The following is a 17,506-nucleotide window of genomic DNA, read 5'->3' on the forward strand; positions in this document are numbered from 1 at the left end:
CTCTACAATTTTTTGTTCACAAAGTCTACAGCTCAATCAAAAATAACATGTGTGCAAGATAAGACTTGACCAAAAATCAAGCGAAAAACAGACAAGAGAAAAAGAGCCCCTGGAGATCCAGATATTGAGGCTAACACACATAAACTTTAACATAATTAAAGATGTTCAAGGATTAAATGATAAGAAAAAGAATTTCGGCAGGGAACTAAAAACTATATTTAAAAACTAAAGGAAATTACAGAATAAAAATATATTAAAACTGCAATTAAGAATTCATATTTATAGGTTTAACATAAGATTAGACAAATCTGGAGAGAATGAGTAAATTCAAAGATGGGTCAGAAGAAAACAAAACTGAAGCATGAGCAGGCTGAAACAGGTATACCTCTGAGATACTGCAGGTATGGTTCCAAACAACCACAAGAAAGCAAATATTGCAATGAAATGAGTTACAAAATTTTTTTGGTTTCCAGTGCTTAGAAAAGTTATGTTTACACTATAACATGGTCTATCAAATGTGCAATAGCATCATGTCTAAAAAAACAATGAACATACCTTACAAAATACAAAACAATACAAAAATATAAAAAGAAAAAGCTATTACAATAGCACCTATTAACAGTAATGACTATTTGGGTCTTTTGCCCATTTAAAAAAATAGGGTTGTCTTTTTGCTGAGTTGTAATCGTTCTTTTATAGAGTCTAGATAAAAGTCTCTTATCAGATATATGATTTGCCAAATATTTTCTCCCATTCTGTAGGTTCACTTTTCACTTTTTTTTTCAAATTGATAATTCTTTTTTTAAAAAAGGAGACATAGGGCTTCTTCACAGTGGCTGAGAGCCCGCCTGCCAATGCAGGGGACACGGGTTCGTGCCCCGGTCTGGGAATATCCCACATGCCGCGGAGCGGCTGGGCCCGTGAGCCATGGCCGCTGAGCCTGTGCATCCGGAGCCTGTGCTCCACAACAGGAGAGGCCACAACAGTGAGAGGCCCGCATAACCCCCACCCCCCCGCCAAAAAAAAAGGAGACATAATTGGCATATAACATATTGGTTCCAGATGTACAATGATTCAATATTTCCATATACTATGAAATGATCACCATAATAAGTCTAGTTTTCACCCATCACCACACAGTTACAATTTCTTTTTCCTGTGATGAGAACTTTTCAAATATACTCTCTCAGCAGAAACTTTCAAATATACCATACAGTATTAATAACTATAGTCACCATGCTGTACATTACATTCCTTGACTTATTTATTTTCTAACTGTACCTTTAGAAGACTCCCTTTACCCATTTTGCACATCAGCCATCCCCTGCCCCTGACAACTACCAATCTGTTCTGTGTATCTATGAGTTTGGGGGTTTTGTTATTGTTGTTGTTATTTGGTGTTTTTTTAGATTTGATTCTGTGTGTAAGAAAGATCACACAGTATTTATCTTTCTCTATTTCACTTAGCATAATGCCCTCAAGGTCCATCAGTGTTGTCACAAATGGCAAGATTTTTTCTTCTTTTTTATGGCTGAATAATATTACATTGTATATATATACCACTTTTTCTTTATCCATTCACCCAATAGATGGACATTTACGTTGCTTCTATGTCTTGGTTATTGTAAATAATGATACAATGAACATGGGGGTGCAGGTATCTTTTTGAGTTAGTATTCACATTTCCTTCAGATAAATACTCAGAAGTGAAATTACTGGATCACATGGTACTTCTATTTATAACTTTTTTTTCCTATTTTTAATTTTTGGAAGATCCTCCATACTGTTTCTCATGGTGGCTACATCAATTTACATTCCCACCACCAACAATTTATATTCCCACATCCTCACCAACACTTGTTATTTGTCTTTTTTATATTAGCCAATCTAACAGGAGCGAGGTCCTATCTTATTGTGGTTTTGATTTGCATTTCCCTGATGATTACTGATGTTGCGCACCTTTTATATAATTGTTGATGATTTGTTTATCTTCTTTGGAAAAATGTCTCTGCCTATTTTTTTTGTTTTTGTTTTTTTTTGCGGTTCGCGGGCCTCTCACCGCCGTGGCCTCTCCCGCTGTGGAGCACAGGCTCCAGACGCGCAGGTCCAGCGGCCACGGCCCACGGGCCCAGCCGCTCCGCGGCACGTGGGATCCTCCTGGACCGGGGCACAAACCCGTGTCCCCTGCATCGGCAGGCGGACTCCCAACCACTGCGCCACCAGGGAAGCCCTCTCTGCCTATTTTTAAATCAAATTGTTTTTTTGCTATTGAGTTATATGTGTCATTTATATAATACGGATATTAATTAACCCCTTATCAGATACATGATTTGCAAACATTTTCTCTCAGTAGGTTTCCTCTTCATTTTGTTGATGGTTTCACTTTCTTGATAATGCCCTTTGATGCACAAGAGTTTTACATTTTGATGAAGTGCAATTTATCTGTTTTTGGTTTTTTTTTTTTAGTGTTTGTGCTTTTGATTTCTCATGTAGGGATACACTGCCAAATCCAATATTAGGAAATTCTCCAGGATGTTACTGTTACTTTTGTTCTAAATCATATGTATATAATCGATTATGTTTCATACTTTCTTAATTATTATAACAAGGTGTGATATCTAGTAGCTTAAGTCCTCCAAATGTCTTTAATGATGACTTCTGCTGCTGCTGTTCCTCCTCCTACTACGACTACTTCATCATCATCTTCTTCTTCTTCAAGATGATTTTGGCTATGCCTTTTGCATTTCTATTGAAATCTTACAATCAGCTTGTCTCTTCTCCCTATACCACTCTACGCCAACATATACACACATCTGGCTAGAATTCTGATACATATTGTATTGAACTGTAAATCTGCAGATAACTGTCATCATTATAGTATCACCATCCCATTCCATGGTATTATAATACTGACCTTTTCATTTCATGAAGACAGTATATACCTTAGGTGGCCTTTAACTTCACTGAGGAATGTTTCTTAAACATCTGTGTAGAGGTATTGCTTACCTTTCTTAAGTATATTCCTAGGCATTTAACCGTTTTTGATGTTACTGTAAATGTAATTTTTAATATTTATTTTCTAACTGTTTATTACTGGCATAGAAATATAAAGTTACTTCTTTTTTATACTGACTTTGAATCCAGGGACCTTGTTAAAGACAATTTTTAATTCTATTAACTTTTGCATTCTTTTAGGTTTTCTCCGTTCATAGTAATAACAGCTTTTTTTTTTCCTTCATTCTTAATGGATTTTATTTCTCTTTCTTCCTCCTAGAATGGCCAGAACCTTCAAAACAACACAAGTGGTGATAGTGGATATTTTTATCCCATTCCCAATCTCAGGGGGAAAAGACAGAGTAACAGTAACTAATAGAAGACTTGAAGACTTCTAAATGTCATATATAGAACTGTACACAACCCAGTTCTGACAAACTTTCTGTCAACTTTGTATTTAATTAGCATAGTCTGCTTACATGTTATGTAAATAGTGATTAGGATTAATTGCCACCTGAGGAACTTCCCTGGTGATCCAGTGGTTAAGAATACACCTGCCAATGCAGGGACACGGGTTCAAGCCCTAGTCCAGGATGATCCCACATGCCGCAGAGCAACTAAGCCCGTGTGCCACAACTACTAAGCCTGCGCTCTAGAGTCCGCAAGCCACAACTACTAAGCCCGCGTGCCGGAACTACGGAAGCCCGCATGCCTAGAGCCCGTGCTCCGCAACAAGAGAAGCCACCACAATGAGAAGCCTGCGCACCGCAATGAAGAGTGCCCTGCTCGCCACAACTAGAGAAAGTCCGCACACAGCAACAGACCCAAGGCAGCCAAAAATGAATAATTAATTTTTTAAAAAACTGGCCAAAAAATAAAATAAAATAAAAATTTGCCACCTGATGTTTTTTCAGTTTGTTCTATCAGTTCTGTGTTCATTTTCATCTTCTTCTTGCCTTATTTTTGGTTAAATATTTTTATTCCATTCTCCTCTTTACTGGCTTATTCGTTTTATATTTTCCTATTCTTTTAGTAGTTGTCCTAGAGAGTAGTGGCCTTAACTTATTGAAGGCCAATTTCAATAATTCTGTCTTAAACTTTCAGAACAGTAGTAGGTTCAGCATTCTAAGATAACTTAAAATACATCAACTCCCTTTATACTCTGATGCTTACTGTGCTCTTGTTCACACAGGACCATTACTGTTCTAATTTTATGCAGTTAATATTTATTTAGACTTACCAACATATTTTCCTCTTTCTCTTGTTTTTCACTCTGTTTTGTCTCTGTGATAATTTGCTTTCTACCCAAAGAATTAAAGTAGAAATTATTTTAGCTGGGATAACTGCTAATGAACTCTTCCAGTTTTTGTTTGTCTGAAAATGTCTTTGCCTTTCCTTTTTTTTTTTTTTTTTTTTTTTTTTGCGGTACGCGGGCCTGTCACCGCTGTGGCCTCTCCCGTTGTGGAGCACAGGCTCTAGACGCGCAGGCTCAGCGGCCGTGGCTCACGGGCCCAGCCGCTCCGCGGCACGTGGGATCCTCCCGGATCGGGGCACGAACCCGTGTCCCCTGCATCAGCAGGTGGACTCTCAACCACTGCACCACCAGGGAAGCCCTTGCCTTCCCTTTTTAAAGGATATTTTCTCCAGGTTTAGAATTCTAGATTGGTACATTTCTTCCACTCGATAATTTCAAGATATTATTCCATTTTCTTATCTTTTCTTTTGAAGTCAAGTGACAAGTCTTGTCCCTTTGAAGGTTTTCTGTCTTTTTGCTGTAAATGCTTTTAATCTTTTCTATTTTGATTGGTTCCAGTTTTACTATATGTATCTGGGTGTGCTGTGTGTTATATTTATCCTATTTGGGGCTTCTACCTGATCTTGAATGTATAGCTTTGACGTCTTTCATAAATTTTGAAAAATTTTCTGGCATTATCACTTCAAATACTATTTCTGTTTCATATTCTCTTTCCTCTCTTGCTGTAGTTCTAATTACACTCTAAATATACAGTATTTTTTTTTTTTACTGTGACCCAGCTGTCTGACATACTTTTTGTATACAGACAAAAATTGTTTCATTATGCTTCACAGATACTGCATTTTTTACAAATTGAAGGTTTGTGTCAAGCAAGTCCATCAGTGCTATTTTTCCAACAGCATTTGCTCACTTCATGTCTCTGTGTCACATTTTCATAATTCTTGCAATATTCCAAATGATTTCATTATTATTACATTTGTTATGGTGATAAGTGATCAGCGATCTTTTTTTTTTTTTGCGGTACGTGGGCCTCTCACTGTTGTGGCCTCTCCCGTTGCGGAGCATAGGCTCCGGACGCACAGGCTCAGCGGCCATGGCTCACGGGCCCAGCCGCTCCACTGCATGTGGGATCCTCCCGGATCGGGGCACGAACCCGTGTCCCCTGCATCGGCAGGCGGACTCTCAACCAATGTGCCACCAGGGAAGCCCGATCAGCGATCTTTAACGATACTATTGTAATTGTTCTGAGGTGCCATGAACCACTCCCACATATCATAGCGAACTTAATTAGTAAATGTGTGTGTTCTGACTGCTCTACAGACTGGCCATTCCCCCATCTCTCTCCCTCTCCCTCAGGCCGCCCTATTCCCTGAGACACAACAATGCTGAAATTAGGCCAATTAATAACCCTACAATGGCCTCTATAAAGTGTTCAAGTGAAAGGAAGCATTGCACATCTCTCACTTTAAATCAAAAGCTAGAAATGATCAAGCTTAGTGACGAAGGCATGTCAAAAGCTGCAATCAGCTGAAAGTTACGCCACTTGTGCCAGTTAGCCAAGTTGTGAATGCAAAGGGAAAGTTCCTGAAGGAAATTAAAAGTGCTACTCCAGTGAACACGTAATGGTAAGAAAGCAAAACACCCTTATTGCTGATATGGAGAAAGTTTTAGTGGACTGGAGGGGAGATCAAACCAGCCCAACATTCCCTTAAGGCAAAGCCTAATCCAGAGCAAGGCCCTAACTCTCTTCAATTCTGTGAAGGCCTGGCGAGGTGAGGAGGCTGCAGAGGAAAAATCTGAGGCTAGCAGAGGTTGGTTCATAATATTTAAGGAAAGAAGCCATCTCTATGACATAGAAGTACAAGGGGAAGCAGCAAGTACTGATGCAGAAGCTGCAGCAAGTTATCCAGAACATCTAGCTAAGATCATTAATTAATCATTAATTAAGGTAGCTATGCTAAACAACCGATTTTCAATGCAGAAAACAATCTTCTATTGGAAGAAGATGCCGTCTAGAACTTTCATAGCCAGAGAGAAGTGAATGCTTGGCTTCAAAGCTTCAAAAGGACAGGCCTACTCTCTTGTTAGGGGGCTAATGCAGCTGGTGACTTCAAACTGAAGCCAATGCTCATTTACCATTCTGAAAATCCTAGTTTTAAGGTTTTCTTTTCACACATATGTGTATATATCTAAAAACACAAAGACGTGCATAAAACTCCACGTAACTGTAAGGGGTCAATTCTCTAAAACCCAACATGTCATGCCCTACCCCAAATACTCACATACTGGAGACAGAGAAAATCACTATTTCTTTCCCAATGTTTTCTCCCAAGGCTCTTTTAATTCTCTCTTGTATGCATGAAATGCAACAACTACTATCATAACAACCATATTATAAACTAACCTGTCAGTCTTCACATTTTTTAAAAAAGATGTCATTATAAAAATTAAACCCCTATAAAGTTAAAATAGACAGAATCAGGTAATATTTTGTATTTATGAAGGAAAGTATTCCAGGTCATAGTCCTATGCTCAACTAAAGAGATGTTTCAATGTTGTTTCACTTACAATGGAGATACAGCATGTTAAAAAGATAGGAAAACCTAAAATAAGTCAGCCAAATTGAAGTGTTATTTACATCATTTCACTTCTCTCTTTGATGCATAAAATTTTAGAAGATAGCATTATGAAGAACACACAACTAAAAAATAAAAATTACCCGATCATTCATGAGAAGATCTTTCACAATGAAAGTAGCTACCAAAGACTTCAAAGGAGCAGCAAACTGATCCGGTGCAAGGAGAGCAATATGACCAATAGTAACCAGCGGTGTTATGAGATGTTCCAGGTTGCTTGGATCCAGGCTCTTATGCAGAGGCTGAAAATGAGGAAAGGAAAATGATCAACTCCATAAACATGCAAATAAGCTGTTCACATATTTCACCTTCAAATTTTAAAAACTACAAAAGTTCCAATACATGGTTTAAGTAGTAGCTCAAGCTTACATTTAAACTTTTATAGGTTATTTATGTAGAAGGCATCATATTTAAATATTTTCAGTTTTGCCCAAGTTATATTTTAGAGGTTACATAAAGAACATTTCAGCATGAAGAATCATATTATGTATCATATATTTTATGACCACATATATAAGTATGTTAGAGACTGCTAAGGCTCACCAATATCCACTTCCATTCAAGGATGCCTATATGTGCAGTTAGGTGAGGATGTGAATAAGTTCTGGTTACCAGAATGGGAATGAAAGTGAGGTATGCCATGCCTGTACTGAGGCAGATATGAGCAATGTTTCTTCTCCACATTCTCTCTCTTTACTCACTGGCTGTCTTAAAACCAAGGATCCAGTGGGACTCAAAGAGAAGCCACTAGTCAAAAAGGGTCTGTGTGTCTAAGCCACTGATTAGAATACAATCAAAGCACCCAATTAGACTTTTTTCAGGACCAAGAAATAAGTTTTATTATGTATAGTCACATGGATTTTTGTGGATTTTTATAGCATCAAATATTAATTACCATAACTAATAAAATTATTTTTATTATTCTAATAGGAAACCCAGCCATTAATATTCATTTTGCCATGACAAAAGAATGAGGCTCCTTATATACTCACATAAATTGATACCTAAAATATATTGTTAAATTTTTTAAATAGGAAAATCAGAAGAGTAACTACAGTATACTATCACTGGCATAAGGAGAGGGGGAAGGGACAAAATATGTGTGTATTTTGTGTATTTACATTACTTGCATATGAATAAAATCTCTCCAGAAAAGTACATTAGAAACTGATAACATTGGCTGCCTCTAAGAAACTGGGTGGCTGGAGATATGGGGGTGAAGCAAAAGAGAAAACTCTTTACTCTTTAGTATTTATTACTGGATATTTGTTTTGTATCTCTTGATTTTGAAGCAAGTGAATATATTATCTATTAAAAATTTTAATGACACATTTTAATGCAGAATTGATGCTCTATCCTCCTACACTGAACACCAAGAATTCTAGGCTTGAAAAACAACACAAAACTGTTCTTCCCAACACACTAGGGCAATGTGAGAGGCTTAGTTTAGTCAAAAGTATACTTAAATGAGTTTACTTCTTGCTATTCTTGATGACCTCCCTCAGTACCTCCATTGCACATCTAAGTGATAACTTGTTGTTTACATTATAAACAAATACCTGATAGTGTACTTTTTTCAATTCATTTATTATAATGTGTGACAATTTTCCACAGTAAGATAATAAAATCATTTCTGAAAAAGCAAAATAAATGGCCAGCCCCTCGATTAATAGTAACCTCATAAAGGCCATATGTTTCTATGAGACCTTTTCTCAGAAAGCCAGCCAATCCTGTATGTCATAGTAGAAGGATTACCAGTTAGGTTCTCATAAAGATAAGTAAAAGATATCAAAAATGAAAATAGAAGTACCCTAAAAATTCAAGTTATTATCAGCATTATCCTCCTCCTCATCATCACTGGAAGGAACAAAAAGGAGACTATTCAAGAAAAACAAAAGCCTTCTAGAAATCAACATGAGTTCATGGAAGTCATCCTCTTATTAAAAAAAAAGACTATAGAAAGTATTTCCACCCCCAAATTTAAAATATATTACTATTTGCTATCTATAGCAAAGATGCTGTTTAATAAAGAAAACTTTTTTCCTCCTTTAGGTCTTTAACATAATATATGAAAATATGACAAAATTAGCATAAATATTTCTAAAACAGAGATAACAAGTCTAAGTATTTATGGTGGGTTAGTTTCAGCATAATTTCCAAATTGTTTTGACTTCGTTCAAAGCTCCTAAACTAAAATTATAAGTTAGGATTTTATAGATTTTCTGCTTAGCTTCTATTTGCAGGAAGAATGCTAAAGACAGCCCCTGATTATAATAGCTTGTAATGAAATTGCAATGCCTAGAAAGGGTAATAGTAATTCCAAGTACAGAAAAAATAATATAAAATACATATTGAAAAGATGGTCAGTAGACATTTGGTCCTATCCAATACATCCATAAGACACTTGGTCTACACACAAAGGTCCTCGATATTTGTTCATATTTGGTCCTGTCCAAAACCATTTGGCATGGACCAAATATGCCCACAGACATTCTGGAGAGCACCAAAATATCAAGGACCTTTTGGTGTGGACCAAATGCTCTGCAAGGGAAAAGGCACATTTTAACCTGACATAAAATTATGTCAGTCACTGAAGTACAAACTTATACTTATTTACCTTACATTACAAATTAGTATGGATTTATAGAACCCCACACTTCAGTAGTATCTCATATATAGAAATCTAACTTTCAAATCTGTAAACTGATAATCATCTACTGCCTACTATCAATAAGTAGGATTTTATATGTAATTACTTACTAATGAAAAATAGTTTCCTAATACTAAATGTATAAAGTAATGTCAAAAAATATTATACAACTGTTTGATTTCTGAATCTGAGTTAGCATTAAACATCTGAATAATCAGATATTTTCTGATTTTAATCGCCCATCAATATTGATTATACTAATTCAAATTCTGAAAATAAACTATAAAATGATACATCTCCAAATGTGAACATCCTATAAAATCATTCATATTTGTTTTTTAACTATAACATGAAACAAACAAAAAACTTTTCTCTTTACCTCAAATATCTGTGCAAACTGTGTCTCTTTACTAGAAAATATTGCATGGATACAATGAATAGCATATTTGGCTTGACGGGGGGGTCCTTTCTTAGATTTGTGATGTAAAACAGGAAGCAAAGCTCTAAAAAAAAAAAAAATTAAAGAAAAACAATTAACCAGAAAAAACAACATGACTTCCACTAGATAGCTTGTATTTTTAAAGTAATGTTTTGTAAGAACAAAAAAAGTCATAACATCTACTCAGACATTTTCAATCTATAATTTCGCTTTATAAATATCTATATTAAAAATATAATCCAAATAAAGTATTTTTTCCTTTTTACTTAATAATTATAAAAACAAACAAGGATGGTGACCCATTTCTTCTTTTTAATGTCATTCCTTTAGCCTTTTCTATTTCATTCTCACTGGTACCACTTCAGCTAAGCTTCTGCCACCTTACACCTTCTTTCTCCAGGCTCTTCCTCTTCCAATTCGCTTTTTACTTTGTGCCAAAACAACCTACATGAACAGAAATTTGATCATTTAACCAATACAAATTGAGCACTTACTATAGTGCCAGGCACTATTAAAAGTCCCAAGTCCTTGCCTTCATGCTACCAGCATATTAGGGATAAGACACATGATTATACATAAATTAGCAAAACATATGTTATGTCAAATTGTGGTAACTCCTGTAAAGGGAAAATAAGAAGCAGAAGAAGAAAAAGAAGACAGGAATAGGGAATGGGGCTAAGTGTGTGACAGTGTTACAATTTTAAATAGAGTGCTTATAGATGTGCTTATAAAGTAACATTGGAGTAGAGTTCTGAAAGAGGTAGGGAATGGGTCATATAGCTACCTGGAAGAACATTTATGTATCATATCATTCCACTATATAAAAACTTAAAATCCTGAATAAAGCAGAATCTCTTAGCTCAACTATTATGAATACATCTCACAGTGAAAGCAACTTCTGAATCCTCCCCCTTCCCCAATAACAACCCAGTGCTCCAGTAGAAAAAAAAAATTAGAGATAAAATAATTCATTATAATAATATCAGAGTCTCAGAAAAGATACCAACAGCAAAATATAATAAAAATAAATAAATGACAAACTGAAGGGAAACTTTGCATTTCATGTTACAGAGAAAGGGTTAATATCCCTAAAATGTAAACACCTACAAATAGAGAATGAAAAGACCAACAATATCACAGAAAAATGGGTTGGATTTAACAGAGTAGAAAGCTCTTCAAAAGAAGATAAACAAATTACCCAGTTATGTGTGAACAGATGTTTACCTTCACTCCTTTAAAAACATATATAAATACAAATTAAACCTATACTCAGAGGACTTCTGCTTCAGATTAGGACAGTATATCTGAGACTGGGTTTACTCTTTTACCTTCAACAAGTAGAAAACAAGATAATATGTTAATGGTTTCAGACACTGGACAATAGGAAGCGCAGTGCGGAAAATCCGTAAAAGATGGGAAACAAACTAGAAGAGCCCTACATCTGCCCCCAATTACTGCAAGGAGGTAGTTTCCAGACTGCAGTACAAGGAGAAGTAGAGACCCAAATAGAGCCTGGTGGTTGCATGCAGCTGAGGGAGACAGGAATGAGAATTCTGGGAGGCCAAGGGAGCTATACTTTCTACAGCAAAGCACCACAGAGGAGGGAGCTACAAAGAGAGAAAGAGAGCTTGAGTTCTGTAGACCTGAAGAGGGGTATCCCTGAGTCTTTGGCTGAATAATGATCAGCATCATGCAAGAGCAAAAACTACCTAAGACCAGGAAAAGAATGTTAGAAAGAAGTAGGCCAAAAAACTCCCTACCACACACAGGGCTGGTAGCAATTCATGTTTCCACCAGCCACAGCAGAAAGACCTTCAAATATATAATCAGGACAAAATTAATCAATAGACACAGTCCCTGAAATGGCACAGGTGACAGAATTAGCAAAGACATAAAAACAGTTGTTATAAATATGCTCCATATGCTCATGAAGGTAAGAAGAAAACATGAACATGATGAGGACAGAAGTGAAATATATATATATCAAAAAGACCCAAATGGAACTACTAAATATGAAAAATATAATACCTCAAATTAAAAATATACACATAGAATAAAAGCAGATTATATATATTATAGAAGAAAAGATCAGTGAACTTGAAGACATAGCAACAGAAACTATGCAAAATAAAACAAAGGGGGGGGACAGGAAAAAAAATAAGAATGGCACATCAGTGACCTCTAAGACAATATTAAGTAGTCAAAAATACATGCAGTTGGAGTCCCAGAAACCAAGGGGGCGAGAAGGGGAGAACATTAAAAAAAAAAAAAAGAAAGAAAGAATTACCAAAACAACTCCAAATATGATGAAAATAAACCCACAGTCCCAAGAATCTCAATAAACCTCAAGCAGAAGAAACATTAAGTACACCATTCCAAGGCACATCAGTATCAATTTGGTGAAAACAGCGATAAAAAAAAAGAAATCTCAAAACCAGTCAGAGAAGACATATTATGTATAGAGGAACAAAGAATGAAAGATCACTTTTCATCAGAAACTATGCAGTCCAGAAAATAAGAGAGTGACATCTTTCAGGTACTGAAAACCAAAAGAACTCTCAACCTAGAATTCTTATTCCAAGCAAAAATACTTTAAGAATGAAGATAAAATAAAGACTTTTTCAGACAAAGAAACACTAAGGTAATTAATTATAAGCAGAATTATACTCTAAGAAACATTAAAGTTATTCAGGAACAAAAATGATACCAGCTGAAAACATGGATAGATATCCAAAACATGAAGAATGGTAGGTAAAAAAGGTAAATATATGTGTACAAATCAAAGAAATATGCTATTGTTAACCTGAGATATATCAAAGTGTTTAGGGCAAAAATATCAGTAACATATTGTAGCATTTATAACACACATAGAAACAAAATGTATGACAACAAAAGCACAAAAGCCTGGAGGGGGAAGGCATGGAAGTATACTGCTGCAAGAGTTTTACAATATACATTAAGGGGTATAATTTTATTTGAACACAGATAAGCCAATAAAATAAAATCATTAAAAATAGTCAACCTCAAAGAGGGCAGAAACAGAAAGAAATGGGAACATATATTAAGATGGCAGCTTTAAACCCAACTGTATCAACAGTTACATTAAATGGTAAATGGTATAAACATTCCAATTGAAAGAAAGAGTGTGTCAAACTGGATTAAAACAACCAAAATCAAAACAAACCAACAAAAACAAAACAAAGACCCAACTCAAACTATAGGATATTTACAAGGTATTTATTTTAAATATTAAGCCCCAGGAACATTTACAGGGTAGGAAGGAAGGGAGGGAGGAGGGAACGAGGGAGGAACAGAAGAATGAAAGGATGAGAGAACTGGGACTTCCCTGGTGTCACAGTGGTTAAGAATCCGCCTGCCAATGCAGGGGACACGGGTTCGAGCCCTGGTCCAGGAAGATCCCACGTGCTGCAGAGCAACTAAGCCCGTGTGTCACAAATACTGAGCCTGCGCTCCAGAGCCCGCAAGCCACAACTACTGAGCCCGCACGCCACAACTACTGAAGCCTGCGTGCCTAGAGCCCGTGCTCCACAACAAGAGAAGCCACTGCAGTGAGAAGCCCACGCACCGCAACAAAGAGTAGCCCCCGCTCGCCACAACTAGAGAAAGCCTGCGTGCAGCAACAAAGGCCCAACACAGCCAAAAATAAATAAATAAATAAAATTTTAATGTTAATAAAAAAAAAAAAGAATGAGAGAATAAAAGACTGAAAGAAAGAGATATGCCTTGCAAACACGAATACAAATGAAAGTAGATGCTGCTCTCAAAGACTGAAGAACAAGGAAGCTAACCAGGGACAAGGAGAAACATTTCATTAACAACATAGTCTGTTGACAAGGCTATGGGGAACCAAGTACATTCGTACACTGCTGGAGAGAATGAGAAATGGTATAACTACAGAGGGAACTGTAACAATATCTAGTAAAATTATGTATGCATTTATTCTATGATATATCCACAAAATAAATATTTCAATGTGGAGTAACTGCTAGTATATGTAAAGAGAAAAAAAGCAAGGTGGAGAAAGGCATGTATAGTGTACTTTTTATCATTCTTCTATCAAAGAGGTCATGTGAACACACATACATATACACATATGCACTGAAACATATCTAGACCGACATGCATAAAAAGACTTCTTTTAAGTTTATCTATAGGTAAGAAGGAATAGGGTAGAGTGTTGACGAGTACAAGCTAGACTTCTTAGAATATATCTTGCTTTTTCAGCTTGTCTTTAAAACCTGTGAATATTTCATATAATTAAGAAATAAAAATTTTTTAAAGTAACCTCAAAAAATAAAAAGAAACAAATGAACGAAAGTGTGCATCCATTTGGTGGCATAACTACACAAAGAATCATTCCAAGTAACTTTAAAACACAAGAATTTGACTGTAAATCCCTAGTGTGATGAACCCTAAATACATAAGAGAACTACATAAGGCAAACAAACAGCTGTTTTTAGGAATCACACTGGTGGTGCTACTACTATTCTGAGACTGTTCTGTATTTATTATGGGATAATTCAAATGAGTTATTATGTAATATCATAGTTTTATCATCCTGTATTAGCTCGGCATAGGGGAAAAGAAAAATGTAAAACTGAAGAGGCTCAATAAAAACCCAATTTGAACTGGAATAATCAATATAAACATACAATGCATTTTATCTTCCAAAAAACCTTTTTTTTTTTTAAGCTGTATGCACAGAATTGTCCTAGAAAAGTGACCCACACATTAGCAATTAGTACACACAAGATTGACATTCTGATTTCTTAATACTATTCCCATTAAAAGGAACCAGGGCTCCTCAGAGAAATGGCTGAATGCAGGTCTGGGGCAGGACATGTACAAGATGGGTCTGGAACATTTTGTCATACCAGGTTGCAAAGACATTACAAAGGTTAGTGGAGTTATTCAAAAGGATTCAGAAGTCAATCTGAATAGCCTATAGATGGGACAATGTGAGCATCCAGTGATCATTGTAATTGACTGAAACACAAATATGAGTAAATCCATCAGTTTATAATGATATTTTTAAAAGACGACAACAGAGGATACTAGTAAACTCCTCACTCTTTATTTTGAACTCTGTTCAATACATAAAAGAATCACCCACTACTTACAGATATGGAAAACAAACTTATGGTTACCAAAGGGGAAGTGTGGCGGGGAGGGATAAATGAGGCGCTTAGGATGAACATATACACACTTATACAGAACATATATCTGTATAAGACAGATAACCAACAAGGACCTACTGTAGAGCACAGGGAATTCTACTCAATATTCTGTGATAACCTATATGAGAAAAGACTCTAAAAAAAAAGAATATATGTATAACTGAATCACTTTGCTGTACACCTGAAACTAACACAACATTGTAAAGCAACTATATACTCCAATAAAAAAAGATCCATGATGTTTAAAATAAACTGATAAATTAAATGAAAAAAAGCATTTTAATTTTTCTTTATGTGCTTTAAAGTAATGTTTATGTTTCTGCAAGTTAACTGACTTAGAGCAAAACGAATAATATTAGGTACAGAAAAAAAGCCTGAATAAATAACTTCTGACGCTAAAAAAAGAAAAAAAGGAAAAAAGAAAAGTATCAAGCACTTATCCTGCCAAAGAATAGATGAGAAGTTCCTCTTTATAAAAGTATTCAGCTAACAAGTGATAAAGGAGTGACACAGTATCATTACTGATTACTAAATATGATCAGCTGCTAACATAATAAAAGAGAAACAGCCAGGTATTACATTCCTCCTGACAGAAGAGCATACCACCACCTACAAAGCGGTCCTGTGACGACAAAATAGCTGAAGCAGAATCCAATCAGGCCTCTGGATTCAACTATCACTTTACAGAAAACACAGGAAAACGTTAAAGCATGCCAAAGGCACACAATTAGCAAAAATCAAAAGTCAGTTTATGTGAAACTCTTCAAGATAAACAACCTGGTTTCTTCATCAAACACAAAGAGAAGAGCTAACTGGAGGGGGAACCTACCGGAGAAAAGGGACTTCAGAGACCTATCAAGCAGTAACAATGTAGAAACCTCACTTGGATCCCGATTCAAAAAAAAACCAAACTGTTAAAAAAAATTACTATGTTTTAATTGGATATTATTATTAGGAAATTATTATTAACTGTGTTTACGATAAAAGCATTGTGATCATTTTTTTAGAGTTCTTATCTTTTGGAGATACTGAGATGTACAGATGAAAATATAGAGTCTGGGATTTGTTTTCAGATATAAGGGGAATGTGGGGAGTGGGCAGAATTATAAATTAAACATAAAGTGGCTTTTAGTTATTTATATATAAACGGGTTGGTGGATACATGGGAGTTCACTATTATATTCTACCTCTTCTTTATATGTTTGAAAACTTCAATAATAAACTATGTAGAAAAACAATTCGAGCCTCACCAAAATGCCCTCTTTTTAGTCTGTGGTTTGTGGCTTCCTTGTGAAATGAAAAATTATTATTTTCTGGTTACTTCAGTAACTGAAGTCCCCAGAGAAGACCTATCTTCTCATAAGTCAGACTTTACAATACAAACATCCATAGTCCCTTTTCTTAGTAATCAAGAGAAAAATTACAGGTCACACACAAGTAAGAAGCAACTATGGTGGGACTTTCAAAGATAGCATGAGAAATTTTAAGTTCATCCAATGTTCTGCATTCTCATTTAAACAGAAAACAGAAATAAACCAAAACAATAAGGAAGGGAAAAAATTCTAAAGCCCTAGGCAGACTGAGAAGTTAATGAACGTAAATGAAGCGACTACCTTCTGACTGCTTTTTATATTAATAAGTTTCTATTAAAGGAAATCCTTTATTCCCTCATTAAATTGATTTTTCCCCTTCAAATTCAAGGGGAAACCCCCCGCCGCCCCACTTGCGAACAAAACTGAAAAACACATTAAAAACACTAAAGAAAAAAACTCCAAATCCTACTACCCTGAAATAATTAGTGTTAACATATTTTAGAACTACTTCTAAAATTTCTCTGTACATACATAGACATATTAAATAAATGAGAATACAAAATATATATTTGGAAACATTTTTTTTAAAAGGTCACACAGGTCTTCAGTGGCTGGCTATACCACAATTAATCTAACCAATCTCCTACCACTGAACATTTAGATGGTTTTTTTTTTTTTTAAATCTTGACAACAAACAATGAACATCCCTGTGCTAGCTCTTTATCTAGTGTCTCTGAGCTTTATATCCTATAATCTGCTCTGAGATCCTGGAGCTGTAAATCTGCAAATTACATTTCCCAGACTCCCACAAGAGCTGGTAGGTTCTTCCAACAAGAGACACCACAGCTTCTTTAAGGCCTTCTCTGCAGTAGCTGTGCTGCCCTGCAGCAAGAGCCAGGCCACCCCTACTCTGACAGTTAGTTGGCACAATGTGGACAGGTTCCTCCACCCATTGGGCAGTCCTTAACACCGCTTATTCCCAGTTGTTCCACCAGCCCTAAGGGTGGTAGCTGCTTCCGGC

The 17,506-nt window shown here is 35.9% G+C and overlaps 1 protein-coding gene across 6 annotated transcripts in view; it reads right to left on the reverse strand.

The window, feature by feature from the left end:
• PDS5B (PDS5 cohesin associated factor B) overlaps positions 1-17,506 on the reverse strand; it is a 196,883-nt gene that overhangs the window by 42,736 nt on the left and 136,641 nt on the right. For all 6 annotated transcript variants that reach the window (XM_022574627.2, XM_022574626.2, XM_089899278.1 and 3 more), the window contains 2 exons: positions 9,915-10,038; positions 6,969-7,127 (listed from right to left, as the gene is read on the reverse strand). In XM_022574627.2, the coding sequence (XP_022430335.1) occupies positions 6,969-7,127; positions 9,915-10,038 (283 nt within the window). The remainder of the gene's footprint in view (positions 1-6,968; positions 7,128-9,914; positions 10,039-17,506) is intronic.

Source organism: Delphinapterus leucas, chromosome 18 (genome assembly GCF_059928025.1).
Source record: "Delphinapterus leucas isolate spDelLeu-1000000601 "Yukka" chromosome 18, BTC_Dleu_Yukka2, whole genome shotgun sequence".
NCBI classification, from domain to species: Eukaryota; Metazoa; Chordata; class Mammalia; order Artiodactyla; family Monodontidae; genus Delphinapterus; species Delphinapterus leucas.